This window comes from Polypterus senegalus, chromosome 8 (genome assembly GCF_016835505.1).
Source record: "Polypterus senegalus isolate Bchr_013 chromosome 8, ASM1683550v1, whole genome shotgun sequence".
NCBI classification, from domain to species: Eukaryota; Metazoa; Chordata; class Cladistia; order Polypteriformes; family Polypteridae; genus Polypterus; species Polypterus senegalus.
The window spans coordinates 180893157-180912740 of record NC_053161.1 but is presented as its reverse complement, the minus strand read 5'-3'; the positions used below and the strand labels follow the sequence as shown (position 1 = coordinate 180912740).

At 40.2% G+C, this 19584-nt stretch overlaps 1 protein-coding gene and 1 long non-coding RNA gene across 2 annotated transcripts in view; one reads left to right on the top strand and one right to left on the bottom strand.

Moving 5' to 3' along the window:
• The window catches only part of LOC120533501 (stonustoxin subunit alpha-like), a 139463-nt gene that overhangs the window by 75575 nt on the left and 44304 nt on the right, over positions 1–19584 (bottom strand). Inside the window, exon 4 of the mRNA XM_039760406.1 lies at positions 5987–6101. Coding sequence (XP_039616340.1) covers positions 5987–6101 — 115 coding nt within the window. The remainder of the gene's footprint in view (positions 1–5986; positions 6102–19584) is intronic.
• Positions 16529–18405, top strand: LOC120533577. Its single transcript, XR_005634550.1, has 2 exons — positions 16529–17512; positions 17844–18405. It is a non-coding gene; the product is annotated as an uncharacterized LOC120533577 (long non-coding RNA).

Here is a 19584-nt window from a genome sequence, read left to right as displayed (position 1 = left end):
CAAAGTGGAGGTATTGTAGAAAGCTGCAATGGCACCCTAAAATTAAAATTGGCAAAAATCTGTGAGCAGACAAACTTAATCTGGCCAGATGCTCTATCCCTGGCCTTGATTGGGTTGAGAGGAAGGATACATAGGCAGTTGGGACTGTTGCCAGCAATGATTTCACGCATAAATCAACATAAAATACTTATTTATGACAAATATCACTCTGTTTTATGCTCCAGGAGCCCCTACAATAGGCATATTCACATATTTATTACATACGTGTTTGTCTCATCACTCATAAGCTGAAAGGTACTTTCTGATAAAAGAAAATGCCTTGAAGTTGTTGAGGGGCTGATAATCCATAGTGTCTATCAGCAGTCCGCATCATTTGGTGAAGTCCAGTTGCCAATTTGTCTCTCACAGATCGATGTGTGTGTAGTCCTCCCGGGGCAAACATTTTTGTTGGCATGTCAGCAACCTCAGCTTGTCCAGCACTACGATCAGCTGGTGACCGGTCAGCTGATGCAGGCACCTGACTTTCGTTTTCGATCTCCAGATCACTTGTATCAAAATCGGAGTCCGGTAAGTCAGAGTCTGATTCAGCAATAATACACAAAAAATAAATAAAGTATGTACAGAGTATTTTTTCTTTGTGCATTTGCTTCACTCTCTCGCTCGATGTCCATATCATTCTAGACGTTGCTTACTCTATGCTACTCGTGCACATGCAGGGTTTCAACATCATGTCAATGAGTCTAACAGTCCTGCAAGCAAAGGGGGCCTACCTATAACACAATGGTGAGTTTTATCAGTATTTACAGCTTTCTTTTGCCTTCTGACCCATATATCCATCCTCAGCCACTTGTGCCGACAAAAGTTGACAACTGCCCCAAAAGAGTTAATGCTTAGTGAAAAGTTTGAGGTAGAATTTTATTGTCTCTAGCTTCTGTAAATGTTGCTAATAAAATTGGAGCTAACTTGATTGAGAACTCGCCAGGTCAGCCATCAGAGCCTGCTGCTTTACCGCTATGAAGTGAGTTCATAGCATCTAATAATTCTGATGGTCCAGAAGTTTGTACAATTCTTCTGCACTGAGAGTATCTAGTTCTGGTATCTGTAATACATCCAAAAATGCCTTAGGTTGTGTCTTGTCTTCTTTAATCTGACTAGAATATAATGCCATATTGTAGTCTCTAAATGTGTGCATTGTATTTTTATGATCAATGATTTTGTCTCCGTCTGTGTTGGTAATTGCTGGGATTGCATTGTGAGCTTCATGCTTGTGGATTTATTGAGTTAAAAAATTATTAGGTTTCTCTCTGTGTTCATAGTAATGATGTCATGATTTAAAAATGAGTTGCTCTGTTTCTTTTGTTGTCAAGAGGTTGAGTTCTGAATGCAAAGCTTGTTGAACTAATTTGTATTGTGATCATGACTGAGTGAAAGTAAAAAAAAAAAAAACACTAACTATAAATTTACACCGGCTGTTACAGATGCAAATCAAATGTATGCTTTTATTATACAATATTAACAATAAGAGCAGCTCACTACTCAAAATGGCAAATTTGCTAGGCAGTCAGTATCGAACTGTTAATTACAAGTCAGGAGTTCTTACCACTGAACCACGGAAGCTGTCGTATTATCCTTGTACCTTTTGTGAAAGTGTTTATTTGATACAGTATCTGGACTTCAGCCTTTACACATTATACAGTTCATGTCTACATTTTATCATTTATTACTAAAACATGAAAAAATGTTTCTGTTTTAACGATGTGTTTACAAAGATTGTTGTACACACTGAACACACATGAAAAGCATGTGTTCCAAATAACAATATATTATTCACCCTATACACTCACTCTGAGATAATCAAGGCTTGAGGTGAGAAAACTTTTTGCCTTTTCTGCGGTGATGGGGGATGGCATAGTAAGCTGCTTGCTACTTATGTTGATAGAGACATTTACAAGACAAAAGACGCTGACGGAGAGGGATTTAAGGTGGGCAGGAGTTACGAGTTTTTTCATTGGCTTTGGTAATTCAAGTGTTAATATCGTGAAACAGCTTCTCGTTTGTCTTGTGTATGTTCCTAATTTCATTCCTTATATTATTTATGTCCTTTATCCTTATATCATTTATATCCTTCTTTATATTATCCTTGAGATCTTTTATGTCTTGAGCAGTAGCCATTGTGGTGATCAACTTCAACTTAGACAGATCGTTTTGGTCTTCCCTAAATTCCGTGGATGAAGTAGTATGCACAGTTGCAGCCGATGTTATTTGCTGGGGTAGATGACAATATGGAAGGAAAAGCCATTATCAGTTTCACTGAGCCTTCTGGAATTATCCCGTCCCAAATCACTTGCACATTCGCTCCCACTTTTGCTCTTGGCTGGGGATGATGCAGCAGCATCAACAAGTCCTGGGGAATCTGTGCATTCTACTATCTGTTCCAGGTTAGTCTCTGACAGGCCATACCTTGAGCTTAAACTTGACATATGTTAAGACTTGGATTAAGCTTTAGCTGTCTTTTCCGTTTCTTTTGTAGTCTTTTTTCTGCCAGCCATGCTTATATAGGCTTGTATATACTATAATTGAACACCTCTGACTGAGTAAATACAGGATACCTCAGAATTGTAAAAAAATAAAAATAAAAAAATAACACCGCTGCTAACGGAGTTTCACCTCAGACGTCCATCTCCCGTAACTTTTAACTCTAAAACAGAAAATAATACACCATCTCTCTCTTAAAATAGATGGTAGAAATATCATTCTTTTTGTTCTTAACATCAGCCATTTCAGACATATTGCATACCAGAGATTTTTCCTGCCTTGCATCCAAACCTGCTGGAGTAGGCTCCAGTTTTCCAGCGATTCTGCTTTGGATAAACAGGTTTATATTATGTACATATTGTTCCTAATCTCAGATGCTGTCTCTGTCATTTTGTGCCTGACCATACACCTACTCTTGCTCTGCTCATTAATGGTTTACTGTTCTTATGCATGGTCTATTCGAGTGTCACTACCTTCACACTACATGCTTGTTTTTCTTTGTTTATCTCAGTAGAACCAGGTGGGGTCTGCAAACTGATTCAAGCCTAAGAGTCATGTTCCTCCTAATCCCCCATGATTTTCATGATCACACCTGTCAGAACACAGTAGAATCTGTTTTTTAATTATTGACATATTTTCAGGCCTGCAGGTATCTATAAATTGTATGTGTCTGTGACAGAATCAGAGATCAATATGGCTGGCAGACGATAACAAAGCCAAGTATAGGAGATTTTTAATGCATTATTGAAGACTTTCATTATAAGCACATTGTCTTGGAGCAAGATATGATGTGTGCTGTAGACATTGTCACACACGTGCGCATGGGAGGCAGCTAAAGGGCTTGAGTGAAGGCAGTTCGGAGGCAATGGAGAGCTGCCCCGAGCCAAGCTGAACGGATACAGGCACGGGCGTTCCCGTCCTGTTTTCAGGCCCGGAGAACACCTGAAATACAAGGGGTGCGCCGGTGTTACAGGTGCCATGGAGCTGGGCATTTGTGGAGGCGTTGTCCGTATGCCCCGAGCAGAAATACCATTAGGCGGCGTCGGGACATCGTCTCCGCACCTGTGTCTTCTTTTTCAGGTCCAGACCATGGAAGATGGTACGCCGGGACCCCGAAATGGGAAACTGTTGACCCTCGGGGGACGGGCCGCTTTGCCGGATGGGCTTCAGCTGGTGAGGGGGCAGTGTCAGAGATGTACGGGGACACTGCCCGGCCGGGACGCCTGGACAGTCCCCAACGGGGACAATACTTCTCCTCAGCCATGAGAGGGCAGCCGCCCGGGTCTATTTGGGGGCCACAGAGACGGAGCTGGGATGCCCGTGTGAGGATGTGGCCACCGCCAGGGGGCGCCCGGTCAGTTGGGGAGTCCTGGATGGCAACATTTCCGCCATACCAGGAAGTGCTCCCGGAAACGGTTCTAAGATCGACCGGAGTGCTTCCAGGGCTTTCCTGACACTTCCGCCACACCAGGAAGTGACGTCAAGGGAGCACCTGGGACTCATCCGGGTCCTGATAAAAGGAGCCGCCTCCTTCCAGAGAGCGAGCCAGAGTTGGGAGGAAGGAGACGAAGCTTGTGAGGAGGAGGAGGAGGTCCAAGAGAAAGAGAGAGAAAGAGGAAAAGAAAGAAGAAGAAGAAAGGAAAGAGTTGGTGAAAGAAGAGGAGAAAGAAGAAGAGGAAAGAGTTGGTGAAAGAAGAAGAAAGGAAAGAGTTGGTGAGAGCAGGCATTGTGGTGCAGTAAATAAAAAATAAATAGCGTGTTTCATACATCCTGGTGTCGGTCTGTCTGTGTTGGGGGTACGGTTTCCACAACATTTAGAGAAAAAAACCCTCAAGCCTTAAAATTCACCTAAATTTCATCACAAGTGTCAACAGTCAGTTTGTTCAGCACAAATAAATATTTTTAAAATTACAAAATTGTATAAAATTGTTCATATTCAGTATATGGTTTTGATCATGCTTGTTTTTATCAGACATAAACAAAACCAAATAGTAAACCATCTAGTGTAGTAAGCTTCCACTAACATTAAACTCATATTATATCCAAACTCGTTAAATGTAAAGTTCTGTCTGATTGTGACACAAAACTAAAGTCCATAGTAGCTCTTTAACCATACCATATTTACTAAAACTGAAACTAATAGATCTATAAATAGAAATGTCTTTGTGAAATAAAAACTAAATTAAAACTAAAAATACATGATGAAGGAGAACTAAAACTATGAATTTCTGAATAAGGTCAGAAAAAATATAGAAATAAAAACTAATATAAAAGGCAAAACTATAATAACCTTGGCTGTAAGCTGCCTGATGAATGTGTTTATCTACGCTATATCTACTTAAGCAGTCTCTTTTTTTATGTGCATTTTGTTCTCTAAGTGCCACTATGAGCAGATTCAAGACCAGTTAATGACGTGATGTCCAGATGCTGAGCTGCACTCCACCTTCTGACATCTCCATCACTTTAACCACCGCAGCTACTTGACCTGCCATACCACCATGTCATCTGCTGCTGAGATGCACACACAGCACCTTGGCTGTAAGCTGCCTGCTGAATGTGTTTTTATGTTTATCTACGTTATAACTACTTAAGCACTCTTCTTTTTTATGTGTGTTTTTTTCTCCAAGTGCCACTATGAGCAGATTCAAGACCAGTTAATGACGTGATGTTCTACTGCTGAGCTACACTACACCTTCTGACATCTCCATCACTTTAACCACTGCGGCTACTTGACCTGCCACACCACAACGTCATCTGCTACTGAGATGCACACACAGCACTCACTCACAATGTGCCTTTGTTACTAGGCAACTGAAAAAAGAGCAAAAACCTCTTCTAAACTCTTGTAGGGGAGAATAAAAAGCCATTAAAAGTGCTGCCTGGCTCCATAGTGACTTCCAAAAACAAAACTGCAAGGAGAAGTGCTATGTATTGGTGAAGTTTCATACAGAAGCAACACACATAACACATCTCTCAGCACAATCAACAGACAAGACTGATGTCTGGTTGCAGTACACACTCTGCACATTAGCCAAGGATCACCAGCTTCATTCAGGTATGGAGTGAGCCTGTCAGTAGATGAGATGCTAAGTTAAAGTAATGTCTCACCTGGCATGGGGCTAATGGACTTTCTTGAACAGTCTCCTGTCTCAATCTCCTGATACAAAGGAGCACCTCAATAATACATCAGTCAAAGATTTAACAATTTAATTTTCTCATTTTACAGACTAGGTTGTTTTTTGCCTTGTGCCTCATGATCTCAGGGCAGGTTCCACATTTTTGATATCTTTAACTAGGATTAATCAGGTTCATTTAATGGGTGGGTAGAAGAAGAATATTTGAAATGTGTTTAGTGACATCAATTTTGCGAGAAGATTTTAGGAGTGGATTAAGTGACACACAATGGTGTTTAATGACAGCAGAATTAAACTCTTGAAGATTTGTTACTCACCTGACACATCTGTAGAGGTGGAGAGTTATTGCCAGTATTTTCATGATGTCTTCAGTGATATTGTTATGTGACAGGTCAAGCTTCTCCAGATGTTCACAGCAGCAGTTGGCTGATTCTGACAAAAGAGAAATCACTTGAAATTCATTACCAAGAGTATACTAATGAGAGGTTAAATTGGATAAACTACTACATTGTTGCCTGATTATTTTTGTAAAACACATTTCAAACAACAATTTAATTTCCCTAATTTGACACTTTTTTTTTCCAGATTTTTTTTTTTTTATACTGGCCACACAATTTTGCCATCCTTAGCACTGCTGTCTCAGAGAAACAGAGTCCTGTCCTTTGCTGTAATCCAGGCCCATATTTTCAATTTGTATTTTCTACCTCTCATGACCCTGTAGTTAGGATATAGTGGGTTGGGTAATGGATAGATGGATTTTAAAAAGTGAATGTGCAGTGTTTGCCAGTGACCGTGGTCGCTGATATTTTCCAGAAAATTCACCTCATGGTCAGCTTACATAAACCTTTTTTCCAAGTGGCCCATGATGCTTTGCAAGGCCAGTATGACATCACCGAGCTGTACATGGTTCAGGTTGCCTTCACACTTCCTGGTGCTTCCAAGATGCTCTCAAACCCACAACCATTGATGTTCATGTACTGAGATGAGACGAGTGAATGAGGACACACACATTCAGCAAGGGATGGTGCAAAAGTGTTCAGTGCTTTTATTAAAATCCAAGCAAAAGTGCAAAAAGTACTGTGGAAAAATTATCTTCGATAAATAAATAAGTGTCCAGTGGAGGTTAAAAACAATAAATAATTCCAGTGAAGCCAAGGTTAAAATCACAGCAGGAGCCTCTTCTAAAAACAAACAAAAATCCAAACGACTATTTGTAAAATCTGGCGTTTCCTAAGCTTATCTCATCAGGGGCTTGCAGTCTTCCCTTAAACATTGGTTTGGGGTCCTACCGGCAGTCCATTGGCATTCATAGGACACTCCTCCGGACTTCATGCATGTCTCCCATACACAGGCTGTGTTGGTCGCTCCTGTTCCTCTGCATTGGTCTAAGGAGGTCCCCTCTCCAATACCACAATCAAGCGCAGGCCTGACACTCACTGCCATGCTGTTTACTCCTGACTACCTTCCTCCTTTCCAGATAACACAGGTTCATCATTGCCCTGCCTCTTTTCCTTCCTTGTGTAACCTCTGTTTTCTCTTCTATTCTTATCTTTAACCCTCAAAATGTTTTTTCCAGTTGTTTTTGATCTTTCTTTTCCTGTGGTTCTTGTTATCTTTGTTCAGATCCCTTTCTCTGCCTTGTAGGCTTCTTTTATACACCTGACTGATCTGATTGCATTTTCACGTGAGTGAGCGATCAGCCAAGCACCCCCATCAATCCAAAGAAGTGCATCCTCCCACACACCCATATCCATTTGGGGCCTGAATGCTCTGAGATGAGATTATTTATTTAAAACTGCAGCTTGCCATGGACCTCTTATAACACGGCCATGTACAGAACTTTGATGCATGCGTACTATAAAATTACTGCTGATCTGTTTCAGGCATGCGTGATGTCACAACCCGATCAGCACTCTACCCTTGCACCCTGATTTCATTTAAAAAAATGCTGTATTTTCACTTGAGGGGTACATTAGCTGATTATAATGAGAATATTATTAGTACTGCCACTGGATAACTGGTCAACAGTCAGTTCACATTTGTTCAGCACAAAAAAATATAGAAAATATTTTTTAAATCATAAAATTGTATAAAATTGTTCATATTCAGTAATTAGTTTTGATCATGCTTGTTTTTATCAGACAAAAACAAAACCAGATAGTAAACCATGTAGTGCAGTGTAGTAAGCTTTAACATTAAACTCACATTATATCCAAACTCGTTAAGTGTAAAGTTTTGTCTCATTGTGACACAAAACTACATTGAAACTAATAGATATAAAGATAAAATAGAAATGCCTTTGTGAAATAAAAAAAAAAAATTAAAACTAAAAGTATACGATGAAGGAAAACTAAAACTGAATTCAATTTCCAAATAAGGTCAGAAATAATATAGAAATAAAAACTAATATAAAAAGGCAAAACTATAATAACCTTGGCTGTAAGCTGCCTGCTGAACGTGTTTTTGTCTTTATCTACGTTATAACTACTTAAGCACTCTCCTTTTGTATGTGTGTTTTTTTCTCCAAGTGCCACTATGAGCAGATTCAAGACCAGTTAATGATGTGATGTTCTACTGCTGAGCTGCAGCACACCTTCTCCATCACTTTAACCACCACAGCTATTTGACCTGCCACACCACATTGTCATCTGCTGCTGAGATGCACACACAGCACTCACTCACAATGTGCCTTTGCTACTGGGAAACTGAAAAAAACAGAATAAACCTCTTCTAAACTCTTGTAGACAATAATAAAAATCCATTTAAAGTGCTGCCTGGCTCCATAGTGACTTCTAAAAGTAAAACGCAAAGAGAAGTGCCGTGCAGTGGATATATAACACTGATCCTTGTGCATGTACAGTATGTTTGAATGCATGATTAGCCAAGTGCCTCAATTATGATCTAAAACAAGCCTTAAAGGAGATCCTCACCCTTCCAGAGAAAGGAAAAACATGTCACCCTGTGAATAAATATTAATAATATTAATAACAACAACAACAACAAATGAATCATTATGTAAAAAGTGTTTGTATCTTCTTGAGTGAATTAAGTGTGGAGTATCCGCACAGATACATGGGAAACAAAAAAGACATTCCAGCTGTGCATGGAGCCTCATCTTTAAACAATGGAATGAGCCAGCTCCACGTCGCCACTTTTGTGGAGTTTGGCGAAGGACAAGAACATTGTTGTGATTTCACCTAATGCAGGGTTCACTCATCACTGCTGAATACCTTAAATTGGTCCTAAACAAGAGTCCTTGCATAAACTGACTACACAGCCATTGTGATCTGACCCAAGTGACACTGTGATACAATAAAAATGTTAAAAAATGAATGAACTGAATATGAATATTTCTTGGAAGTTTTTCTAATTATGTATTTTGTCTGCAATTTTAACTTACTAGCCAAGTTTAATCCAAACATAGGTATGGTTTTTACAAATCATTCAAACTCATCATCTAATTAAATGGTGGGATTCCTCTGCCCACTTTTAGACTTGGGTTGACAGTCAGCACATACAATGACGAGCCTGCAGAACTAAGGTGAGTAGCACATTAAACCTTTACACAATCAATGAGTCCATCTGGGATTCAACCCAGGATGCAGGATTTTTGAGTAAGCAGTGCTAGTTATAAAAGTAAATAAATAAAGTACAGTAATCAATGAAAAATGACAGAAAGTAAAAAAGATATAAAAATCAAGTATAGTTATGAAGAACATCCAACATGTTAAGAAAGAAAAAACTCAGAAATCAGTCAGTGGAGTTGACAGAATCACAAAATAACCAGAACCACCAGGGCTTTCATAAAGGCTCTATCCTGGGTCCTCTGCTCTTCTCAATCTACATGCTTCCGTTAGGTCAGATTATCTCAGGGCACAACATGAGCTACCACAGCTATGCTGATGACACACAGCTCTACTTATCAATAGCACCTGATGACCCTGATTCTATTAATTCACTAACAAAATGTCTGACTTGTATCTCAGAATGGATGAATAGTAACTTTCTCAAGTTAAATTAAGAGAAAACTGAAATCTTAGTGATTAGCAATAATGGATACAATGAGGCTATTAGAAATAAACTTGATACATTAGGATTAAAAGTCAAGACGGAGGTAAAAAGTTTAGGGGTAATTGTTGACTGTAATCTGAATTTTAAATCGCATATTAAACAGATCACTAGGACAGCATTTTTTCACTTAAGAAACATAAGTAAAGTTAGACCTCTTATATCACTGAAAGATGCTGAGAAATTAGTTCATGCATTTGTTTTCAGTCGACTAGATTACTGTAACGCACTCCTCTCAGGACTACCCAAGAAAGAAATAAATCGTTTGCAACGAGTGCAGAATGCAGCTGCTAGAATCCTAACTAGGAAAAGAAAATCCGAGCACATCTCTCCAGTTTTGATGTCACTACACTGGTTGCCTGTGTCTTTCAGGATTGACTTTAAAATTATGCTTATGGTTTATAAAGCCTTAAATAATCTCGCCCCATCTTATATATCGGAATGTCTGACACCTTATATTCCAAATCGTAACCTCAGATCCTCAAATGAGTGTCTCCTTAGAATTCCAAGAACAAAACTTAAAAGAAGTGGTGAGGCGGCCTTCTGCTGCTATGCACCTAAAATCTGGAATAGCCTGCCAATAGGAATTTGCCAGGCTAATACAGTAGAGCACTTTAAAACACTGCTGAAAACACATTACTTTAACATGGCCTTTTTATAACTTCAATTTAACTTAGTTTAACTTAATCCTGATACTCTATATGTTCAATTTCCTCATAATAACTATTCATGGTGGCTCTAAAATCCGTACTGACCCCTACTCTCTTTTTCTGTTTCTTTTTCCGGTTTCTTTGTGGTGGTGGCCTGCGCCACCTCCACCTACTCAAAGCTTCATGATGCTCCAACAATGATGGATGGATTAAAAGCCAGAAGTCTACATAACCGTCATCATCAAGCCCTTCTGTGAGAACCCTAAATCCAAAGAGGACTGTTTCATTTATGTTAGGTAGAATGCCCAGAGGGGACTGGGCGGTCTCATGGTCTGGAATCCCTACAGATTTTATTTTTTTTCTCCAGCCGTCTGGAATTTTTTTTTTGTTTTTTCTGCCCTCCTTGGCCATTGGACCTTACTCTTATTCAATGTTAATTAATGTTGATTTATTTTGTTTTCTTATTGTGTCTTTTATTTTTCTATTCTTTATTATGTAAAGCACTTTGTATGAAAATGTGCTATATAAATAAATGTTGTTGTTGTTGTTGTATATACTGCAAGCACAATGCTGGAGAAAGGAAGGAATCCCAGGTTCTCTCTTTTATTTGAAGGACGCCTCCCATCATGTGAATGGGAAGAACTGCATGAAAAGCCCAGTTCTAATCAGCATCCCAAGGTGATTTGTAAACTTTATGTATATTTTTTATATTATGAACACAGACAGGTTAATTAACTTGCAAACTGAACTGATGGCTAAAAATGAACTAATAGCCTCAAGGTTTAAAGTCCAGTGTCTGCAGTACTTGACCATATTGTCTGATAGGTTCAACAGATTTTAAATAATGTCAAAATGTAATGAAATAATGTGATCTCCATGTTTGTTAGCATTGTTTTTTGGTAAGTTCAGATATAATACAGAAAGTACCTGCTCTGATAGCCATGTCTGTCTGTCTGTCTGAAACAACTTATCTCCCAGTGGGCCAGTTTGGGTGAAATTTGTCAAGACAGTTCAATTTTTGTTCTGATATCTCAACTAGAGTGCATTGTGCAAAGATCTGAAATTTCTAAATCTCCCATTGAAAAGCTTAGTCATTACTGTGAACTCATCTAAATTCATCCATCCATCCATTTTCCAACCCGCTGAATCCAAACACAGGGTCATGGGGGTCTGCTGGAGCCAACCCCAGCCAACACAGGGCGCAAGGCAGGAACCAATCCTGGGCAGGGTGCCAACCCACTGCAGGACACACACAAACACACCCACACACCAAGCACACACTAGGGTCAATTTAGAATCGCCAATCCACCTAACCTGCATGTCTTTGGATTGTGGGAGGAAACCGGAGCGCCCGGAGGAAACCCACGCAGACACGGGAGAACATGCAAACTCCACGCAGGGAGGACCCGGGAAGCGAACCCAGGTCTCCTAACTGCGAGGCAGCAGCGCTACTACCACTGTGCCACCGTGCTGCCTCTCATCTAAATGAAAACAGAGAAACATTCTTTGTGATTTTAATTATGGTTTACTGTATTTAACATTTACCTAAGGAGATGTCGCTTCAGCTTGTATAATTTTTCTATTATCAATTTTACATTTTTGATAGTTGCTCAGATCCCCAGAACATATTAGTCAAAGCAAAACAAAGCAAAGCTCCAGACCTGTTTTCTATCCTGGTCTGAAGAAGTTGACAATTTTACAGTGAGACTTCAATAGAGATTTCATCTTTTCTATTCAGTACTTCTTTTAAGAGTAATGTTTAAGAATTTCAAACTGTTATAATAAGTTTGTTATAATATTAAGATTTATGTCACTGTCTCTGTTCAGACACTTTTTAAAATGTACTTTTCATTCTTTTTCTGTTTAACATGCAGAGCTGAGCCAGATTTAGCATAGAGTGTCAGCATTCAGAATTGCTGGGCCAAGCAAAGCATAAGACAGACAGGGACATCTTAAGGACTGTGTTGTCAGCACTGGAGATAGCTGAGTGTTATTTGAACCTACTGTTTGATGTCAGTACAACATTTTCTGTCCTTGTTTGGAATTGTACTGGGCGCCTGCACGTGTAGAAAGCAGTATAAAAAGAAGCCTGGAGCATTGCCAACATTGAGAAACCACTTGGACGGAAGACGAATTGGTCCAAAAATCCTCCGACGCTGTGACAATGAATGCAATTTCTACACGCCAGGCACCCCGCACTCTCGGACTCAAGATTGCCTGTTTCTCAATATTCAGTCGATATTAAACAAAGCTAAGTGTATCCTTTCTTTTCTGTGAGTTTGTTGCTGCCTATCACTTAAGAAAAGGATATTGGCATTATTATTTATAATTATTTAAATACAGGTTCATTAAAACGCCGCAATATAAAATAACATATTTCCAAGGCGCTAAACCCTCCTATTGGAAACATTCTGGCGCTGCGAGCAGGGTTGTGTCTATATTAATAAACCATATATTTATGATGTACAATATATTTAAAACATATGCTTCGGATAATGTCGGCATGCGAGTCCTCAGTCAGGCTTCCTCCTCTAGGATAGGTTGGTCGCGCGCATAGTCTTGGACACCCGTGGCTGACTTATTTAATACTTATACTGCCCCAATAGCATGGCCTGAGCTAGAAGGAGAAATTAATCCTTCAAATATCCAACAGGCAGTTTTGGCACTTAAGCCAGGATGCAAGGAGAAAAAGGAACAACAAGCCGCCGGTGAAATAGGATGGCTTCTATTAACTGCAGTACGCGAGTTAGATCATAAACTGCGAAGTATGGTTATAGAGTGTGGGGAACTTAAACAAGAAATAGAAAATTTACAAGAAAAGCAAGTTATTACTCAAGAATGGAAAATGCTACGTCTCGGGCGAATGAGTGGGAGACTAAATGTACCACTCTAGTTGTACGTTTAGTGTATGCTAAGCGGCGTAAACAAGGGATACACAACCCATTTCCTCTTTTAAAATATGAGCCATAATGCAAGGTGATTGGAACCCAGAAACATGGGATGGCATTGTATATAACTCAGATAGTGACAACAATATCTGGGGGGAGGACAATATAGAAGTAGATGAGATAAATTGTAGTAATGATAATTTTAAAATTATAGATGTAAGACCGGTCATTCAAAATAAAGCCAAAGGGCACCCAGGTGGACAGTAAAGGGTAAAGCGAACCGTATGAGATTTTACACAAGCAGAGTTTATGGAAATTGGTAAATGCAGTGGATATTACGTATGTGGGATGAAGGGGGGTGATAGCTGTCAGTTGACAGATACAGAGATTAAACATTAGGCTCTATCAATACGAATCCTAAATTAAGAAATGAGTTACAAGGGGGTCAGAATCAAGCGATTGTATCGATAGTGGAATGGGTAGTAAATGTTGTGAAACATGCATATCCAGATGCTAGAAACTCGGAAGACATTGATAGATCTTGGCGTACAACTTCTGAAGCAATTCAGCAGCTGTGAAAAATGGGTGTGCAATCAGCTATTTATAAAGCCACAACAGGAGTCGTGTTTGCTGGCCCTGATAATGAAGCATTCACTGCCGGAATGCGAAACCATCTAATTAAAAATGCACTGCATCATTTAAAAGGGGCTCTATTATCTATGCTTGCCGGAGTTAATCAGCAGACAGTATGGGATGTGGCTGCATTATTGGGTCAGTTAGATGAATTGGGTGCGAAGGTATCGGCTGGGCAGAGACCCGTCAGAACCATAGAAGGACATAATAAAATAAAAGTAAGCCGTGCAAGGATAGTTCATGATCTACTACAAGCAGGAATAAATAAAAAGGATGTAGATGGCAAGCCAACTGGGGAATTTTATCGGAGATGGCAAGCTCTGAGAAAGTCTAAAAAAGAAGAGGGCAGAATCACTCCAACCACACTGCCTAGTGAGGAGGAAAAGAAACACTCCGAACAAAAACCAAAACGATATTTTCACTTTCGAAAGAGTGACACACACCTCGACCAACATATTGAGGAGATGGCAGGTATCCTGTAGGCACGGAGGTACGGCTCATTCATACAGGAGGCTGACGCCCGTACGTCCGCTAACAATTTACTGGGGTAAAGGAAGAAAACCACATCAGGTTATGGCACGTATGGACACTGGGGCAGAAGTAACTTTAATTCACGGGAATCCATATAACTTTTCAGGACCAATTGTAAATGTAAACGGATATGGGGGCTCAGATATACAGGCGAAACTAATCACAGTACACTTAGCAATAGGAAAGTCACCCTCTTTTAAAGCTAAGGTGCTTATTTCAGAATTGCCTGAATATATTCTGGGGATAGATATTCTTACAGGAAAGTCATTCCAAACAGAATGGGGAACATTTTCTTTTGGGATTCGTAATGTCATGTGTAGAATAGTGAAAAGCAATAGTAAGAGGAAAGGCAAAATGGACCCCTTTAGAAATTCCAGTCCCTGACACACCTGTAAATTTAAAACAGTATCGTTTGCCAGGAGGTTTGCAAGAAATAGGAGAAACAGTGGAAGAGTTATTGCGGGTAGGAATTATTCGACCTGCAGTTAGCCCTTTCAATTCTCCTGTGTGGCCAGTCAGAAAACCGGATGGTTCATGGAGAATGACAATCGATTACAGAGGTCTAAATGCTAAAGCACCGCAATTGACTGCTGCAGTTCCTGATATTGTGACCATCATAGAAGACATCATGGCTAATGCAGGAGAGTGGCATGCTGTTATTGACCTGGCTAATTTTTTTTTTCTCTATTCCAATTGCAACCCAAAGTCAAGATCAGTTTGCATTTACATGGAAGGACAGACAGTACACCTTTCAAGTACTGCCACAGGGATACCTACACATCCCTACACTATGCCATGGACTTGTAGCAAGAGATCTGGCTACCTGCAAAGATTTGGAAAAGGTACAATGTTTCCATTATGTGGATGATATAATGTTAACTGGGGATGAAGCATCAGTAACAAATGCATTGCCAGTTTTAATATCCCACATGGAGAGCAGAGGATGGGCTATAAATAAAGACAAAATCCAAGGACCCGCCAGAGAAGTTAAATTTCTGGGCATGATGTGGTTTGGACCAGAAGAACGAGTGCCCCAAAAAGTAATTGACTCTTTGTATAAATTAAAGGCACCAACTAACAAAAAAGAAGCTCAATCCTTTGTGGGCTTAATGGGCTTTTGGAGAGCTTTTGTGCCACATTTGGGACTAATTTTAAGACCTATACATGATGTTGTCAAGAAAAAGGCACAGTTTGAATGGACAGAAAAACAACAAGCTGCTTTTGAGGCAGCTAAAGAAGCTTTAGTCCAACACCAAGGACTGGGACCTTTAAAAGCTAATTTGCCTTTTGAACTTGAAGTCACAGAACAGAACAATATTACTACATGGAGCTTGTGGCAAAAGCATGGCAGTAAACGTGTCCCTATCTGCTTTTGGAGCCGACAGCTGACAGGCTCACAGACTAAATATACACCACTTGAAAAGCAGCTTCTTACAGCATACTGGGCTCTTTTGCACACTGAGAGACAGACAGGTCCTGCTCCGGTAAAGCTACGCACTAACTTGCCCATTGCTGGGTGGGTTAGAGATAATGGCCTGGGAGCGAGAGCAGGCGCTGCCCAAAATCAAACTTTATGCAAGTGGAAATGGTATTTGCAAGCAAGAGCACACTTTGAAGGCAAAGACACGAGTGCCTTACAAGGGGCTATGGCCGGAGCTGTGATTTATGAGGATCCAGAGGACATACCACCTGTTCTGCCTGTAGTGGAGTCGCCCTTTAAAGAAGCACCAGCATACGATCATTTGACACCAGTGCAACAGGAGAACAGCTGGTTCACAGATGGGTCAGCAACTGTGGAAGGAGGAAAAAGGCTTTGGAGAGCAGTGGCTTATCAACCTCACACTGAGACCATCCTGAAGCAACAGGGGGAAGGTAAATCAAGCCAATGGGCTGAACTTATTGCTGTCGCTATGGCATTAACAGAAAATCAAAGCTTCCCTATTGTTGTTTATACTGATAGCTGGGCAGTTTTCAAGGACTAACAGTGTGGATCACAATGTGGAGAAGGGCTGCTTGGACTATTCATGGGAGAGAACTCTGGGGTGGCACAGAACTGTGGGAGCAGCTTTGGACAATGGGCACAAGAGGGAGACTCTCATTGGTCATGTAGATGTCCATGCCCCACTGATATCCCCGGAGAGGATTTATAACCAACAAGCTGATCTAATAGCTGCTGTTCGAGAAATCAACCTGGAAAAAGCCTATACAGAGAATGATGACCTGTGCAAATATGCTGAAGTAAATGTAATCGAGCCTTCCTTAATATCATTAGCAAGGTGGGCTCATGAAACTTCAGGACACATGAGAGGAGAAAAACATATCAATGGTGTCATCAGCGATGTATACCAGTCACTATTGATATTGTTAAACAAATAGTGAACAATTGCTCCACATGTACAGAAGTAAAACAATGGCCCCTACAGAAGAAGGCAACTGGTAAACTGAAGAGAGGAATGGGACCAGGACAAATTTGGCAGGTGGATTACATTGGGCCACTGCCACGAGAAAATAAACTATTATATGCTTTAACTGCAGTAGATACTTATTCTGGACTGTTACAAGCTTATCCATCAACAAGAGCTGACCAGAAAGCTACACTTAATGGACTGAGCCATGGAGTGCCCGAAGAAATCCAAAGTGATCAAGGAAGCCACTTTGCTGGGAGAGACGTACAAGAGTGGGCTCAAGGAGCTGGCATTCAGTGGACTCTGCATATCCCTTATCACCCACAGGCTGCAGGACTTATTGAGAGAATGAATGGCCTGTTGAAAGAACAAGTTAAAAAACTAACTGGGCACAATCATCTTAAAGGCTGGACTAAAGTTTTAAAGCAAGCCTTATTTAATCTCAATAATCGTCCGTTGGCTGGGTCCACACTTTTATGAGACATCAAAATGTCGGAGGAGAGCCACCTGTGTGTGCCCTCCGCCTGACAACAATTAGTCCACTGGCAAACAATGAATTAACTCCCACAGGGTTATTGGTTAGGGCACCTAAATCACTTACAATCAAGTTAAACTCCTCAGAAAGACTCAGCTTGGGAATAACAGGTCAGTGGCCAAAGGAATGGGAGGTTAGAATAAATGTTGAAATGCTTGTAACAGATGCATGCTTAACAGAGACATTAGATATCTGTTTAAATGAATGGTATTTAGTATTGAAAATCAAGGCAGTAAAGACATACACATAGCTGAAGGACAGGCCATATGTAAATTGCACATAAGAAAAGTCACACCTGTTTTAGTCAGTATTGAACAGTTTAAAGGAGAAATTGGAGGGAAGGTATGGGTTTTAACTCCAGGGCAAAAGCCGAGGGCAGGAGAAATAATAGCTGCAGGACCAGGAGACACTAGAATGGTTCTTTTAACGGGCTCTCAGTCGCCCCTCTGCTTTCCCTTACACAGATTATCCTCACGTGTGGAATAATCAGAACAGAACGGTTTATGGACCGGATGGAGCTGATGCACCCCCTACAATAAAGTCTTTTGGGCTGCTGATATGCCAGGAATGGAAAAGTATGTGACCTTGAACTTCACACTTACCAAGAACTGTACCAGGCAGTTATGAGACAAGACACCTACGGCTCCATTTTCCATGAAACTGGAATATCCTGAACTGTTACCTTTCCCTGTGATGACTTATGAGGACACTGAAATAACTGTGACTGTGCATAATAACGTATCTGTCTGGTTGGCTATGATGAACTGTAAACCTGATTCTAATGGACTATCATGTTGGACAATTGAAGGGGGCAACCGTTGACTGCAATATCAACACCCGAGAATGGTGTAATATATATGTATTTAAACAAGAAGCAACAACAAATGTAAAGGTACCAGTAATGTTATGGGAAATTCATAAAACTAAGAGAGGGAATGGATATCCATCTGATACAACATTACTTAGACAAATGAAAGGTTGTAAAAAAGCTAGGATAGCACATAAAATAATTACTGTAGCACTCAACATTAATGTTAGTGGGTTTGATATAAAACGTCACGAGTTTCCAAGAGGAGAACATATAGTACCACGCAGTACAGGTGCAACATATAATTGTAGAAACATACAATCCTTATGGCCTCCTCATAAGGTAGAAATAAAACGAAGGCCAAAGCGAGACATTTGGGGAGCTATAGGAACTGGTTTAGGAGTAAGAGGTTTAGGGTCTCTTAATACTGCTGATATAGCAGCAATATAGAACAAAATATCATCTATTGGTGTGAAACAAGCCAATAGTTTGCAAACTTTGGCTCATTGGGGGCCAGAGTTGTCAGACAGGCATTTACAGGAGTTGCTTTTATGGAAGACTCACCATGGGTGGTTAAATGAGTCCTTATGGACTGGTTTACAAAGCCAATGGGCCATAGATGAAGAATCAGCTTGCTATTTAAAACAGATTATTGCTATACAGCAGTATTTAAATTTTAAGACAGATTGGGGATTCAAAAACCCCCAACATTGGAGAAAAGAATTAAAATTACCATCAGACTGGTGGTTGCAGCCAAAGTCCTTCATGTGTGAGGAATCAATATGCCAAGCTGTATTTCAGGTAGCAACCACTGCTGAAGAGGACAATGTTTACCTGTTTTACTAGGAAGAACATGGTGGGCACCCATAGTAGATAGACAATGGATAGATCTAAATAATAATACTGTTGAACCTGCCTTTTGTTATAACTGGCAAGAAGGGTTCGTATGTCAAAGGGTGGGTACATTGCCACACCCTGTTTGCATCCTTTAGCTGGAGACTGTTATTGGTGCCAAATAGCAGTAAATTCCACTGAAGTGTTTCAAACTGATACCACTTCTGCATGTGCAGTGACAATAAATAACGTAACTTGGAGTGATGGTACCCATTACAAGGGCCCAGGGGAATCCTGTCGTACCAATGTTAGTACTATACAAGATGACTATTATGGAAGAACTTACATGTTAACCACATGGGAGGATATACATTGGGAACCAGAAGCTAACCCATTCCTGCATTTACAATTTGCCTTTGAGATAGAATTACCTAAATATAAAGCGATTTTAGAGCATGCTAAACAATATGAACATCTTTTTAATGTAACGTTACAAAAAGCAAGGGACCTACTAGTAAGATTAAAAACTGATGAAAAGAAAGTAATTACCTCTGCAGAAGAAA